The sequence below is a fragment of the Phragmites australis genome, chromosome 22, assembly GCF_958298935.1.
Source record: "Phragmites australis chromosome 22, lpPhrAust1.1, whole genome shotgun sequence".
Classification (NCBI taxonomy): domain Eukaryota; kingdom Viridiplantae; phylum Streptophyta; class Magnoliopsida; order Poales; family Poaceae; genus Phragmites; species Phragmites australis.
In genome coordinates, this window is record NC_084942.1 from 7,457,760 (window position 1) to 7,473,143 (window position 15,384).

General features: G+C 48.4%; 1 protein-coding gene across 1 annotated transcript; it reads right to left on the reverse strand.

Annotated features, from left to right (window-relative positions):
* Positions 1–1,201: 1,201 nt before the first annotated feature.
* Positions 1,202–7,705, reverse strand: LOC133905024 (chaperone protein ClpC2, chloroplastic). The gene is made up of 10 exons (XM_062346714.1): positions 7,564–7,705; positions 6,342–6,923; positions 5,199–5,314; positions 4,994–5,116; positions 4,735–4,920; positions 3,929–4,144; positions 3,552–3,769; positions 3,206–3,281; positions 3,048–3,137; positions 1,202–2,562 (listed from the first exon to the last, which is right to left on the reverse strand). Exons 2-10 carry the CDS (start codon positions 6,898–6,900, stop codon positions 1,384–1,386), a joined length of 2,763 nt encoding a protein of 920 aa, XP_062202698.1. The 5' UTR covers positions 6,901–6,923; positions 7,564–7,705; the 3' UTR covers positions 1,202–1,383.
* Positions 7,706–15,384: the final 7,679 nt, after the last annotated feature.

Sequence of the window (15,384 nt, forward strand, 5' to 3'; positions counted from 1 at the left end):
CCCCGGTGGTGGAAGCTTGGAGACAAAGTCGATGACCGGGTTGCGGGAGGCAGCCCGTTATCCCCTCAGCAGTAGATGCTGGAAGTGGAGTCATCGGCGAAGCTGAGAGACGTAACAGAGGTGGAGTCAACGACGGTGCTGCGGGAGGCCGCCCATTACCCCCTCAACGGTAGATGCCAAAAGTGGAGTCATCAGCGAAGCTGAGGGGCGTAACGGAGGCGGAGCCAATGACGAGGCTGCGGGAGGTAGCCTGTTACCCCCTCAGCGGTAGATGCCAGAAGTGGAGTCATCAGCGAAGCTGAGAGGCGTAACGGAGACACAATTGACGACGGTGCTACGGGAGGTAGTTTGTTACCCCCTCAGCAATAGATGCCGGAAGTGGAGTCATCGGCAAAGCTGAGGGGCGTAATAGAGACGGAGCCGTCTGGAACCTACATACTCTGAGTCCCACTCATGTTTGTTGGAATTTCCTCTTCTATATTGTGCCTGTAATTGTCTGGAGAATAATTACCTCTTCGGCACGGAGGCTTTGCCTTCAAGATGCCGGAAGGTTTTCTACCTCTCCGGCACGAAGGCTTTTCCTTCAAGATGCCGGAGGGTTTTACTTTTCAACATGATATGCTTTGACAGGGAATAGCAAAATTCTGTAACCTGTGCAGGATCGACCGAGCCTTCTGGCTCCCTGACTCCCTGGCCCCCCTCGCGCCTTTTGGTTGCAAGTGGGCGGAGAGCGCGTTCTATTAGCGCTATTGCCATGACCTTAGCCAAGGCCGGGAAGCTTCTAAGACGGTTATACCACGTGTAAGCATATGTATATGTACGTATGTAAGTATGTACGTATGATGTATGAGTGTATGTATGTATGATGTATGTACGATGTGTGCATATGTACGAATAAGTAGCCCACGCATTTTCAGTGCGTAGAGTGGCCCACGCATTTTCATGCGTAGAGTGGCCCACACATTTTTATACGTAGAGTGTTATACCACTTCGACACGAAGACTGTCTTCAAGATGTCAGAGGATTTCTTTACCTTTTTGCCATAGAGGCTTGCTAGGCCTTCATATGACGGAGGGCTTATACCTGTCCAGCACAAAGACTATGTCTTCAAGATGCTAGAGCACAAACACCCACATATTTTTATGCATAGAGTCGTAGAGGAGAAGAAAAAAAGGATTTCTTTTTTTGACAAATCCCAAAGTTGCAAGTGGATTTTTGCACTTTTCCCAATAAATAAAAGTAAAAGTTTAAGTTGAAAAGAAAAATCAACGCCAGCAACGGTTTCTCCTTGGACTATATAACTACATATACACAGTTATAAGCTAACTATATTGTCATGTATTGGAACGAAAACTCTCCTACTTTATCGTCAGACTGTACGTGCTAAACGGTGACCGCCGGGGTCGAGAGCTCCGGTGGCCCGGCCTGTCCGTTGAGCACAACGACCTTCCCCTCCGAATCCACATCGACAATGGCGGAGTCGCCCTCCTTGACCTCCCCAGCAAGCATCTTCTCCGCGAGGCTGTCCTCGAGCAACCTCATGATCGCCCGCCTCAGCGGCCGCGCACCGTAGCTGGGGTTGTAGCCTTCGTTCACCACCCGTTCCTTGAACTTCTCGGTCACCTGCAGGTTGATGTCCTTGGCCTTCAGCCTGTCAAAGACCTCCTGGAGCATTATGTCCGCGATCTCCTTGACCTCGAGCTTGGTGAGCTGCCTGAAGACAATCATCTCGTCGAGCCGGTTGAGGAACTCGGGGCGGAAGTACTGCTTCATCTCCTCGATGACCAGGCTCTTGATCCTGCTGTAGCTGCTGTCCTTCTCGTCATAGTCAAGGTCGAAGCCTATCTTCCGCCCGCCCTTCTCGATGACACTGCTCCCAACGTTCGAGGTCATGATCAGTAGCGTGTTCTTGAAGTCCACAGTCCTTCCCTTGCTGTCAGTCAATCTCCCGTCTTCCAAAATCTGGAGCATCATGTTGAAGACATCCGGATGCGCCTTCTCAATTTCATCGAAGAGGACAACTGTATATGGGCGCCGTCGAACTGCCTCAGTCAGTTGGCCACCCTCAGTGTATCCAACATATCCTGGAGGTGAACCAATCAGCTTGGACACTGTGTGCCTCTCCATGAATTCACTCATATCAAGCCGGATCATAGCCTCCTCAGAGCCAAAGTAATATGCTGCAAGGGCCTTTGCAAGTTCTGACTTTCCAACTCCGGTGGGACCTGCAAAAATAAAGCTTGCAATTGGCCTGTTGGGATTCTTAAGACCCACACGAGCACGACGGATGGAGCGACTAATTGCTATCACAGCCTCATCTTGGCCAACGACACGTTTATGCAAAGTCTCTTCCATCTTAAGAAGCTTATCGGATTCATCACTCGAAACTTTCTCCACTGGTATGCCAGTCCATGACGATACTATGTGCTGGATATCTGCTTCATTGACCAATGGTCCTGTCTCTCCAGACTCAACCTCTGCTTTGCTCATCTCCTTGCTCTTGTCAATGAGGGCTGTAATCTGGGCCTTCAATTCCATTTCACGGTCTCGCAGCTCTCCAGCCTAATGGCACAACATTAGAAAGGTAAATTAACTATGAGTGAACATCCGTATCGAATAAGGTGCAAATGATTTAGCCAGAAAGGGAGAGCGAAGGCATGAATATATGTATTGAAAGAGGTGCAAATAATTAAATAAACAAAATCACAGGCAGAGGGAGGGAATACAAGCACATTCACAAATGATTTACTTTCACTGATACTATTTACTACCAAAAGTATGGGAAAACTGACTTTTTAATTCTCATTCGGTTATATCCTAAAGTAGAAAACTTCACTAACATAATATTGATGAAATGAACAAGAATTTATGTATCATCCAAAATTAGTTGTCATCTTTCAACTATACAAGTGAATATTTTCTACAAGGGTAGCTTTGGTGGATGGAAATTCTAGAGTAATAGGATCTGACAGGTCTTGTAACAGTAAAGTTGCTTCACAAACTTCAAAGAGATGTCAAAATCTAGGAATTCATCCATAGTTAATTACCTTTTCAAAATCCTGGCTACGAACAGCTTCATTCTTCTGCTTTGTGATTTGCTTCAGCTCCTTGTCCAGCTCTCTAGCTTCTTCAGGAACCTGCACCAGTGGTTCCAGTTAGATATTGTTTAGGGCATGCAACCAAATAAATCAAGGGATATTTTTACCTGTGCATGCTGCAGCCTAACACGGGAACCTGCTTCATCAATCAAGTCAATTGCTTTATCTGGGAGAAAACGATCACTACAAACAAAACATGTTGTCCGGTGATGAAAAGGATGTAGTAGAAGAAGTATATTATGCACGAACATAGTCAGACAAAAAATGCAGTCATTTTTCTGAGATATGATGCTAAGGTTTCAGAGTACTTCCAATTTACATTTCTTAAGACACATAATGATGTTTTAGTATCAGTAAGAACTACATTAACAATTCATCACCCTTATGTTATTTTCTTAGTAGTTTTTGACATGATAAGCTGATGTGACATTTTCTTATTTACAGTTCGCCGACCTGATGTATTGATATGACAGTTTCGATGCTGCAATCAAAGCTTCATCAGTGTAACGAAGTTTGTGATGAATCTCATATCGTTCCCGAAGTCCTCTGAGAATTTCTATAGTTTCATCAACAGTTGGCTCTGGCACTTTTACAGGTTGGAAACGCCTTTCTAGTGCAGGGTCTTTCTCAACATGCTTCCTATATTCATCAAGTGTAGTTGCACCAATGCACTGAAATTAAACAACAAAAATTAGCCGTAAGAATTCTTAGAAAAAACAAGAGTATCCAAAAGCACAGCTTGAATGACAACAAAATACTGTACATATTTAGTAACAAAGGAAAATAGATTGTTAACCACAACATAATACCATGTAATCTCATCCATATACCTGTAATTCACCTCTTGATAATGCTGGCTTCAAAATATTAGCTGCATCGATAGCACCTTCGGCTGCTCCTGCTCCTATCAGGGTGTGAACTTCATCAATGAAGAGGATTATCTCATCACTTTGCTTGATTTCTTCCATCAACTTCTTTAATCTTTCTTCAAATTCTCCACGATATTTTGTACCAGCCACAAGAAGTCCCATATCAAGGGTAATGACCTGTGGTAAATAGGTTAGAAGAAGTAGCCATCACTTCATCACAGCAAAACAGAAAAATTGTAAGTATGGTATTGATAATGTCTCACAAATACATTCTCCTGGCATCTGAAGCAACTACTTTGCAAGTCAACAGAATCTACCAACAAGCTGTAAGGTAGATTCTCCTTTTTAGGATTAATCACTTACAATGCTGACTTAGTATCCAAAAAAGTAAAAATATTTTCAGCGTTACATTCTTCCCTAATTTTCTTTGTTAGTATGTGGTTTAGTGTAGATGAGCATGAGATACACTTGCAGGAAAATTCTATAATTCCATGAATGCTTAAATAAAATATAGGTGCTAATATGACCTGAACTATTGAGCAATACCTACAGACTATGGGACTACTGACGTAAAATGGGGAAAGTGGCAGGTGCATGCACATAGGCCCATGTAAAAGTAGAACAGCATAAATGCACCATACACAACATGGCAGAAATACACAAGAACTGCTCATAAAGCTTATATGTTCACACAAGTGACAGAATAATTGACAAAAAATATTATTAATAGCAACACATCTACTTATAAATAAATAAAAAAACACTACCTTTTTCCCTTCTATCGTTTCAGGCACATCACCAGTAGAAATGCGTTGAGCAAGCCCTTCAGCAATTGCAGTCTTTCCAACACCAGGCTCTCCAATTAAGCAGGGATTGTTCTTTGTTCGTCTGCCTAAAATTTGTACAACACGCTCAATCTGTGGTTGCCTTCCAACAACAGGATCTAGCTTCCCCTACAGACATGATCAAATTTACATTTATTCCAGCAATTGTGCTTTTATAATTGCGTTGAGTTAGAAATATTACCTCCTCTGCTAGTTTTGTTAAATTAGTTCCGTACTCCTCAAGTGTTGGCATCTTATTACCACTGCTCCCTCCTCCAACTCCAGCACCAACAGCTTCCGTGGTCTCACCAATCATTCGGATAACCTAGAGGTCCATGGCATTGAAACAAGCTAAATAAATAAAAAAACACTTGCTTTTGAAACAGACAGCTTCAGATATAGTTTACCTGTGTACGGATATTGCTGGGGTCAGCTCCAAGACTCTCAAGTACACGGGCCGCCACACCTTCACCCTCACGAAGCAGTCCAAGAAGCAAGTGCTCAGATCCAATATAATTGTGTCCTGGAAAGGCAAGTATTTAGTGCTGAAAAAATCTTCTAAGGAACATATCGAAATATAATGAGAAAATCAAGTGCACTGCAAGGGTCCACAATACGATAAATAGAAGGCAATGATAATAAAGTTGGTTAAGATAAATGTCTCGACAGTTATAATCATAAGAACTACAAGTATATTGTCGGAGAACAAGATTAAATGTGTTTATCTGTAGATGTGTAGCAAATCCACCATAAAAAAATGGGACTGCACGGTGGGAAGGATTTACATAATTAATAAAAGTGGAGACAATAGATTTGTTTGTACTAGACACACCAAGGTAATGAAGACAGTAATATATCTATCAGCGTTATTACAACTTAAGACATTAATTAATAAAAGGAAAAATTAACTTAATGATGCAAATATGTGTAAGTTTGGAAGTAATAACTAATGTGAGGCTGATAAATGGGGACTGGAGCAACCTGTCACTGGGATAATGTGTAAGAAATTTTCATTCATGAATATTCAAAATCAGCAGGTAAGTGGAATCTTAAGAGATTATGATGTATTATTGTACACGTTTGCGACTTCCACTTCAGTCCTCCAAAAAGTGGTATGATGGACAAAGGAGAAGTGCAACTTCATACAAAATATAGTAATCAATTGTCCATTATCAAACTTAGGATCCCTCTTATTTAAGTTGGGATAATCAGTTTAGATCACCCAGTCAAAAAAAAAAAAAAAAACTTGTGTTGAATACTTTTAAGGGAAAGTGCATTGGTAGCTATGTCAAAGCACACAATTTTGGCAACGCAGATACAGGTTATCCAGTTATCCTTCTATTAGGTTTAATGCTAGTAGTGAATTTAGGAAGTAAATTTTGAAGACAATAAGATAAAAGGGTATCACAAGAACCTCAACCAGCATAACTAGTCGGCGATTCCTTCTATTACATTTTAATGCTAGCAGTGAATTAGACAGAATAAGAAGTAAATTTTAAGGCAACAAGACAAGGTAAAAAAAATGTCACAAGAAGCCTTAATTAGCGTACCTAGTTGGCGAGCTTCCTCCAATGAAAGCTCCAAAACACGTTTTGCGCGTGGCGTGAATGGTATTTCAACAGCAACAAAGCCATTGCCCCTCCCAATGATCTTTTCCACTTCCACACGAGCATCCTTGAGATTTATACCCATTGACTTGAGCACCTTTGCTGCAATGCCAGTGCCCTCTCCAACAAGACCCAAGAGAATTTGCTCGGTTCCAACAAAGTTGTGTCCCAGGCGCCTTGCTTCTTCTTGAGCAAGCATTATGACCTTAATAGCTTTCTCTGTGAACCTCTCAAACATTGCCCTAGTAACAAAACGAGAACGCTTTTTCCTCCGAGAGGATATGTAAGATGCAACTGTCGACCTGGGATTGGACACTGGTGTGACCGAGAAGCTATGCACAGATCTTAGACCAACAAATGCTGACATCCTAACAGGACGGCTAAGTGACATCGCCAACATAGAGGGAGGCCTCCTGGTGCCATGGGATCTCCAACGCTGAGTGTTTAAACGACCTCCGAAAGTTGTTCCGAGTGCAACTGACTGCAGTAAGCTCCCCGCCATGGTTCGAAGTACCGTCCCTTAACCTGTGCCAAGACCATGAGTAGTTAGAATCAATCCTCCAAAATTCTCAGATAAACACAATGGATCAAAACTAATTATGCACAGCAACAGTAGAAGCCAGTTTAAACCCCCAAACAAATTGGAAAATCTTTTTTTAAAAAAATTAGAAAATCAACTGTGCTACGTAGTCCGTTGCCTAGCAAATTAATCCGCAACAATATGGATGGATCAGGGCATCGAAACCAGGAAGAAAGAATTGAATTTGAGGGCTAACGGAAAGATGTTAGAAAAGATCACACTCGTGAGTTCCGTTTCTTATCCATTGAAGAATTACAACCTCGCATTGGTATCGATTACAACTAAAGATGAAGAGAGATCAACCACGCCACTTATCCAGAACCAAAGCAGGAAAAAGAAAGAATTAAAGATTTTCCCCCAAAATAATCTAGAGATTCTACAGCCAAGAATCAGAGTCCACCGCCTCGCAAAAAAAAAAGAAAAAAAGAATCAGAGTCCACCGAGAACAGGTGATTTCTAATCCATCCATCCAAGAACGCGAAATCTTAGACACGAAAATCAAGAGCCTGGAACAAGCAAGAATGAAGAATCCGACCCAAGAACGAGCAATTCAGATAGAGAAAGAGAATCGCTGGTGATGCTCACCTCCGAGGGGGGAGAGGGGGGGGGGGGGGGGAGCGCGGTAAGTTGTTGTGTCCTCCCCTGGTCCCTGGAGATAAGGGGGCCGCTGGCTTGGCCGAGTGCCCAACACGAAAGAAAACGAGAGATTGTTCTCTCCCTTTCGTCCAGGCTCCTGATTCTGCCTTTTGTTTGTTTGCTTTTGTTTTTATTTTTTATTTCTATGTTTCTGACTTCTGAGGATAGGAAATTTTAACAAACAATTTCTTCTTGCCATGCGCGGTGCAGATATTTTTTTGGGGTAACAGATTTTTTTCCCATTGCGATAACAGAATCAGCAGTTGTTTATTAGTGCAGGCAACAATGTTGAAAGAATAAGATCATCTTCAGCAGTTATCTCAATTTTTCATCCTCAAAAATACTATTACAGTATCTCTTATTTTTTTCATCTCCAACAGCTACCCTATTTCTTACCTTCTACTACTCTTTTCCTCCCTCCGGACCCACTATCACCCTCTATCTACAGTACTGCTACAGTACCTGACGGTGTCTTCCTCCCAACCTACTGTCAGCCTATATGAACACTCGGTTCTGTAGCATTGAATCTGCAAATTTGAAGGCTCTGATGGAGTTTGCCTAACACTAGTATCGACAAATTTTGGCTCACCTGCAGCTAGAGCTAGCCACGTCTTCTTCCAGGGCTCCAAGAAACAGACTGAGGGTTTCAAACTAATTGAAACACACCAATTTTAGTTCTTTATTTATATTCATTCATGTGGTCAAAATCAATGTTGTCAAGACCGTGATATAGATCATAACGGAGTTGAAGGATTATGAATGCTCGGAAGGAAGGAGCTGGCTCTCGCGCTGCGCTGCGCCCGCCCCGCTGCCCTAATCGATGGCCTCGCTAACCACGGCGACCACCCATGACCTCGTCGGGACCGTCCTTGGGTCTCGGGGATTCCTCACCGGGCCTCACTGGCCTCAGCTCGCTGCCTTGCCCCCTTGCAGGCCGCCCCCTCTTTCACCACCCTCTTTAATGGCGGATCTGCCTTACCAGGATGAGGAGATATCGTGGAGCGATTCGGATGCTGGGGATCTCGGCACGCCAGTGCCTTCTCGTTGCCTCTGTCTGGATCCGCAGATCTCTCTGCATTGAAGGCGGATGCCCCTGCATCGGAGTTATTGAAGCATGGGGCTCCGGCGGAGGCGGCTGCACCTACGCCTGGGTGCCAAACCCGCCAGGCTCTTGCTACGTCCTGCAATGGAGCTATTACTGCTGCTGTGCATGCCTGTGCCTTGCTGTGTTGGTGACGCGGCGCTGAGCAGCTTGGATCCCGCTGCACTTTCACCAAAAACCGGCTGCCGTGGCTCTGCACAATGCTGGGCTCCTCTCCACTCTGGCTGGCAATAACCATTCAAGACGGAGTGCTGGCAAGTTACCTACCGGATTCATGGCCGCTCGGTTAATGGCGGACCTTATATGGCAGACGCAGGGGAAGTGTTTCTGGTGCCTTTCTCCAAGCCACAAGATAGCTGCTTCCTGTAGAGAGCCCTTCTGATGTCTCCATTGCGGTCGCTTTAGCCACCGAGTTTGCGACTGCCCGTCTCTCTGACGCAATCTTGCACCACGACCTGCTGCCACCATGGAGCCCCCCAAAACCACCCTGAACCGGCGTGCCTGTGGTGAGCGCACTGTTGTCCTCAAGCCCCACATGAGGGGTATCACGGACCATCTCCGTGAGCACGTTGTCCTGCTCCGTGTCATGGGGGACGGAACGCCGGTGTAGGGATCGATGATGTCTTAAAAAACCGTGAATTAGGGAATCTAAAATTAATAAGTTTAAAAAAACTTTATAAGTAAATATATATAAATTTTTATTGTAAATTTGATATAATTTTATCTAGTGTGTCTACTGTATCGTTTAAAAAGTTTGTAATTTATAAGTCAATACTTAGTAAACTATTCTAGAAAGATAAACATGTAAAATTAAATTGCAAGAATGTAAATGCGAAAATATTAAGATGGTACATAGAACTAACTTAGTATAAGAGATTTTTATTATAGAGTATCGAAAGTATAAACGTCACCTAATTCACGTTGTAGCACCAACCTAAGCTATAGCTCCCGGACGGCATCCGATCATGACCTTTGAGCCACTTAGGCCTTAAGTAGGTTGAACCACCAAGCCATCAAAGCAAGACCTCATCATAAGCCTCTCTTCTGGTTATTTGCCATTGTCTTCACTTCGAAGCTTGAGCCACTAAGGTTAGTGTCTTCGTGTCCTCATACAAGCGTCTTGCCGCTGCTCCACATCAAGTCGGAGGGTCGACAAACATGAGCCATCAAGGCTCATAGTGCTGGCAAGTCACTAAGACTACAAAGTGTCCACGTATCACTTGGTACAATAAGGGATCACTCCTTGATCCCCTCTCTACGCAGCAACACTTAACAACAACTCTCTCTAAGCCTATTGGTACTAATCACTCTCTAATCTTGTATTTAATTATGTTGGATGATCACTTTTAGTACTTTGGTGGCTTGGATGTGTTCTCAAGTGTCTATGTCCCTTGACTCTAACACACTCAAATGACAGAGGGGGATATCTATAGCCTCAAACCCACGAACTAGCTATTGCTCCAACGGGCAAAAAAGACTATGAATACTGGATGATCCGGTGCCAACATCAGCACAAACAACGGACCATCCGATGTGTATAGAAGTAAAAACTACCTGTTAACTAGTCATTGAGCTCAATTCAAACTCATTGTAATATCGGATGTTGCAGTGTAACCTTGTACTCCATCATCGGACTATCCAATGTGTAGATTTAAGCCGACCGAACCACTTCTCACTGTGCAGTTATCCGCTATGTAGATCCTCTGATCACTGGACAATCCGGTGTGTACAACCACACCAGACAAAATATTACAAAATCTCTTGGAAAATACTCTGGTGTAGCTAACTCCTCATCACCAGCCAGACCATCCGGCGTGTATTGCATTTTCACCCTCATTTGAGAATGCTCCTGTGACAAGCTCTGATCGTCAGACCATTCTGCATGTACAAAACTACTTCTACACTGAAATATCGCTCCTAGAAAATGCTCTGGTGTATACCTTGTTGAGCACCGGACCATCCGGTGAGTGCAATCTTTTCTAAACTCGTCCAATTCAAACTTTCTTGAGTTCTGCTTCGGTGGCTTTTTCATATATTGTATCCATGAGACTTACTAATGCATATACTTGACAAACATGTTAGTCACATTGACTATATTATCATTAATCAAAAAATTACATATATGCCCTAAAAGGGTCATATTCGCTATAATCTCCCCTTTTTGTTGATTGATGACAACACAACTAAAATAAGTGGCAAAACATAAATGATACCAAATGTAAAGTGCACAAGCGTATAAAAAAAATGAATGGCAACAATTGTAAAGTGCACAAAGCCTAACCACTTTGCTTGGAGGCATGGTAAGAACAACCAATGGTAAGGAAACTAATGATAACAATTGAAAGTGCACCAAAGATACTAATTGAATATGAACTAATTGTAAGGGAAAGATCATGTCTTTGTCATTATCGGAGGGTTAACTCCTGTCGCAGGGATCCTGAGGGACCCCTTTTTAGAGATTCGGCCGGGGGGATGATCCTGAATATGTTCGCCAGAGAAATAAATGGGTATAAATGCGATGGTCGGCGGGGTGGAATGATCTAATGCGGAACGAAGTAAATGCGCTGGTGTTTAGACAGGTTCAGGCCGCACGGAGGTGTAATACCCTACTCCTGTATGGATACTATAGATGCCTTGAGAATGTCCCTCAAGAATGTTGCTGGTTACAAGAATGTTTGTCTATCCTAGAGCCTGAGGCTCCTTGTTCTTCAGTCTGTGCGTATTTGTTGGCTTTGGATGCTCTCGATCTTCTCTTCCCTTCTCTGCTTACTTCCTCTAGGATTTTTAGCATCTTTCAAAGCTTGTCTACTTGTGAGCGATTGATTCACTTCAGAGCCTGTCTTTGTCCGTGCTGCCGGCGGCTTTAAATACCCACCGACAGTAGCGTGCCCTGAACGGGAGGACACAAGTTCCAAGGCACCATAAATGGAAAGGGTGTCATCATAGCCTCTGTGCGAAGTGACCAGGGGTGGAAAATGCGCCCCACGCCTGGTCATCCGTCACCATAAATGCACTGGCAACGGGCGCCGTGGAGAGAGCCCACCGGGCAGCCGCAGAGCGGCCCGGCGTGCCCGCCCTGTCTTGTTCTCCTGCCACAGTAGTGCGGCAGACGGAACGCCTCGGCCCTCACAACATTATCCCGAGACGGGCCGGATGGCATGGGATGGGACCCGTGCATTTAATGACCCAACGCCCTTCTGCTAGAATGTGGTAGGAACTGACACCGAGCGTGGCGGGAGCAGTTGGAGGTGACAGACCACGCGTGCTCTTAAATGCGGCTTCGGGCCTTTGACTGGCTGACACCTCATCAGTGGGCCCCTGCGGGGGCCACTGTCAGGGGGCTTTCTGAGTCGTCGGGGAACCGAGTGCTCGGGGATCACTGTTCACCTCCCCGAGCACTCTCTCCCGAGAATGCCCTTTCTTGATCCTCGGGGAACCGAGTGCTCAGGGGTACTGTTCACCTCCTCGAGCACTCTCTCCCGGGCACACTTGTACGAACCTTCGGGGAACCGAGTGCTCGGGGGCCGCTGCACGCAACCCCGAGCATTCTCTCCCGGAACTTCCTTCAGTGAGTCCTCGGGGTACTTGGGTGCCCAGGGGGCCACCGCTCACGGCCCCGGGCACACTTCTCCCGGTACTTAGCTTTCTTGGTCGTCGGGGGACTCGGGTGCTCGGGGGTTACCGTATACCTCCCCGAGCACTTTCTTCCCGGCACTTAGACTTCGCAGATCATCGGGGAACTTGGGTACTCGGGGACCACTGACTGTGGCCCCAAGTGCCCTCTCCCGAGACTTAATCTTTTTTACCTTGCGGAGGAGACTCCGCGGGATGGCGCCACGTGGTGGATTGCTGGCCTGGCCTCGGGGTTCGGGGACCCCCGGTTCCTGATTCACCGATAGCAGCCCCCGAGCTCATTGGCAGGCGATGGCCCAGAGACTGCGGATGGGCCCTTCGTCGTCAATGAGGCTGAAGTCAATACTGACGCCACGCGGTGCGCTCTTAGATACTGGCCCTTCCGGTCTGGGCTTCTGGCGCGTGATAATGGCGCGCAAAATCGAGGAAAATACGCCTGGCAACTGCTGACAACCGCACGGCCCGAGGGAGATTCGCCTGGCAGTTGCGCTGACCGAGGAAACTGTCTCGCCGAGCGCGCCACGGCAGGCGACATTTGAATTTCCCTGGAGTATAAAAGGAGGAGGGGAGCGAACCGCACCCCCCTTTACGCCATCTTTGCGAACAAGCCTTCGTCTTCCTTGCGCTCCTGAGCCCTAAACCTTCCTTAGGCGATCAGAGCACCCCTCTTCCCCCACCGTCTAGATCATCCCCCACCCTGACAAGATGTTGAGAGAGGGAGGAAGCCGCCGCGACAAGACACCTGACAGCGTGCTGCCGGAGTCCCGGCTTGTGAACAAGGAGGTGGCGGACAAGGTGCGGAAGCTGATGGTGCCCGAGGGCCAGCGGGGGGCCTCGGTGGTGACGCCGGCGAGCTTCTCGCCGGTGACGGACCGGTCGGAGCGCATCGTCCTCTTCACTTCCTTCGTGGCGGCTGGGCTGGTGCCGCCGTTTTCGACATTCTTCCTTCAGATCCTCGACACGTTCGGGATCCTTCTGCCATTCTGGAACCACACCTTGATCTGCTTGGGCCTGGTCTGGAGCTCGGAGATCGCGCGGCGGCCCCGCAGAGCCCCCCGCGGAAGAGGAGGAGGGAGGTTTCCGGGCCGACACCGTCGGGCTCGGGGTACAGGATCCCGAAATCAAGGTGGCAATACTGGAGACCCGAACCTGTGTAAGTTTCCCCCCTTTTTTCCTGAGTATGCCTTGCCCGAAGTGAGTTCGGATATTGACCATGTTTTGCTTTTGTAGGCCGCCTACGGCCGCCGCCGGAGACCAAGGACGGTCGGAGGCGCCGAGGCCGGCTCCAGCCCCCAAGCCGAGCGCGTCGGTGGAGCCAGAGCTGCTAAGCGCGCCGGCCGAGGCAAAGCCATAGGTGCCGCCCTGCCCCGAGCCGATGGTAGAGGCCGCGCCCGAGCAACCGGTGCCGGTCGAGCCTGCCCCCAGCGCATCGAACGTGGGGCGGACGACCTCGTCGTGGGCGGTGCCTGCATGGCAATTTTCGGGGACCCCGAGCCCCTCGAAGGGGGTTCGCAGGGGACCCAGCGCCCTGCCGTCGCCCAGCCGGCCTGCCGAACCCCTCCCAGACGTGCTAGGGAGCGCCCGGGAGGTGATCAGGCGGCTGGAGGTGGCCATGGCAGGGGAGAAGACGCAGCTTGAGGCGAGCCGCGCCGCCCTTGCCGTGGAGAGGGAGCGGCTTGCCGAGGACAAGCGCCTTTTTGAGGCCCGCGTCGTCGTGGCGCGCGCTGCCAACGAGAGCGAGCGGCGTGCGCTAGAGGCGGAGCGTGAGGCCTTGGAAGAGATTTGTGTGGAGGCCGTGCTGGAGCAGGAGGACGCCGCCCGCCTGGCTGAGGCATCCGGCAGCAGGCTGCCGAGGCACTCGCCCGGGAGAGGCAGGTGCAGGCGTGGGAGGAGGCGGTCCTGGCCCGCGAGAGGACTGTGGAAGCCTCCCAGGCGGACTTGGTCCGCCAGAAGGGCGAGGTTGAGCAGAGCCGCGGCGAACTCTAGTGGCAGGAGGAGGAGCTCCGGCACTGGGAGGAGGACGTCGCGATCCGCGAAACCGATGTCAGCATTACGGCGATGGACCTGGACGCCCGGGAGGAACTGCTGGTCCGCCGGGAGACGGAGGCTGCCGAGGCGTTGGTGGCCTCTGCTGCTCGGGAGGAGCGGACCGCCAAGTGGGAGTCAGAGCTGATCACCCACGAGCAGGCCCTCTGTGCCCTTGCAGAGCGGGTGAAGCAGGCCGAAGCCCAAGCGCCCAGCGCCGCCTCGGCCGGCGCGGCCGGCGCGGCCGGGGGACAGAGCATCGATGAGCGGCTCCGGAGCATGACGAAGGAGCTCGAGGCCGCCAAGACTGAACATGCCAACGTGAAGCTGATGATGGAAGACATCCTTCGGTAAGCACGGAGGTCTGTGAGGGTGGCCGGGCTTGGGCGAGTCCATGTGGAGGCGAAGGGGACGGGCATCGGCCGCTTCGCCCTTGGCTTCAAGGATATCAGCCAGCGCCTCAAGGCACTCCCCCAGGCTGTCCAGGAGCTAGCCGCCCGGGAAGGGCGAGGCTTGGCCCAGGCGGTGGCCGAGCATGTCCTGGCCAGATACCGAAGCTGGAACCAGCTCAGGAAGGGGTGGTCGAAGCCGAGGAGGAGGCCGCCCGGGAGGCAGTTCAGGGTGCCACCGCCGAGGTGGCGGCTTGCTTCACGCGAGAGGCGCTGCCGATTCCAAACCCGGGGAGCAGCGGCGAGGAGGCCCCGCTATCCTCCGAGGGCTTCGACTTAGATTAGGCTTTTGTAATTTTCTTTTTCTTTGACTTGATGTAAATATGGGAGTGATCCCTCAGAATAGCTATCCTTTCTTGCGAATATAATGGAAGCCTTTCTTTGGGATCGCAACTCCAGTGTTCTTCTGAGTGCTTGATGAAGTTTCTGTTCTTTTCATTTGATGCCCCGAGGAGTACTCAGTCAGACCGAGCCCGACCTTTCCCTCCCTGAGAACGAAGTCGCCCCGACCACTCGTCGTCCGAGCAGTGAGACCTTCTCTGCGCGTTTAGCCCCCGAGCC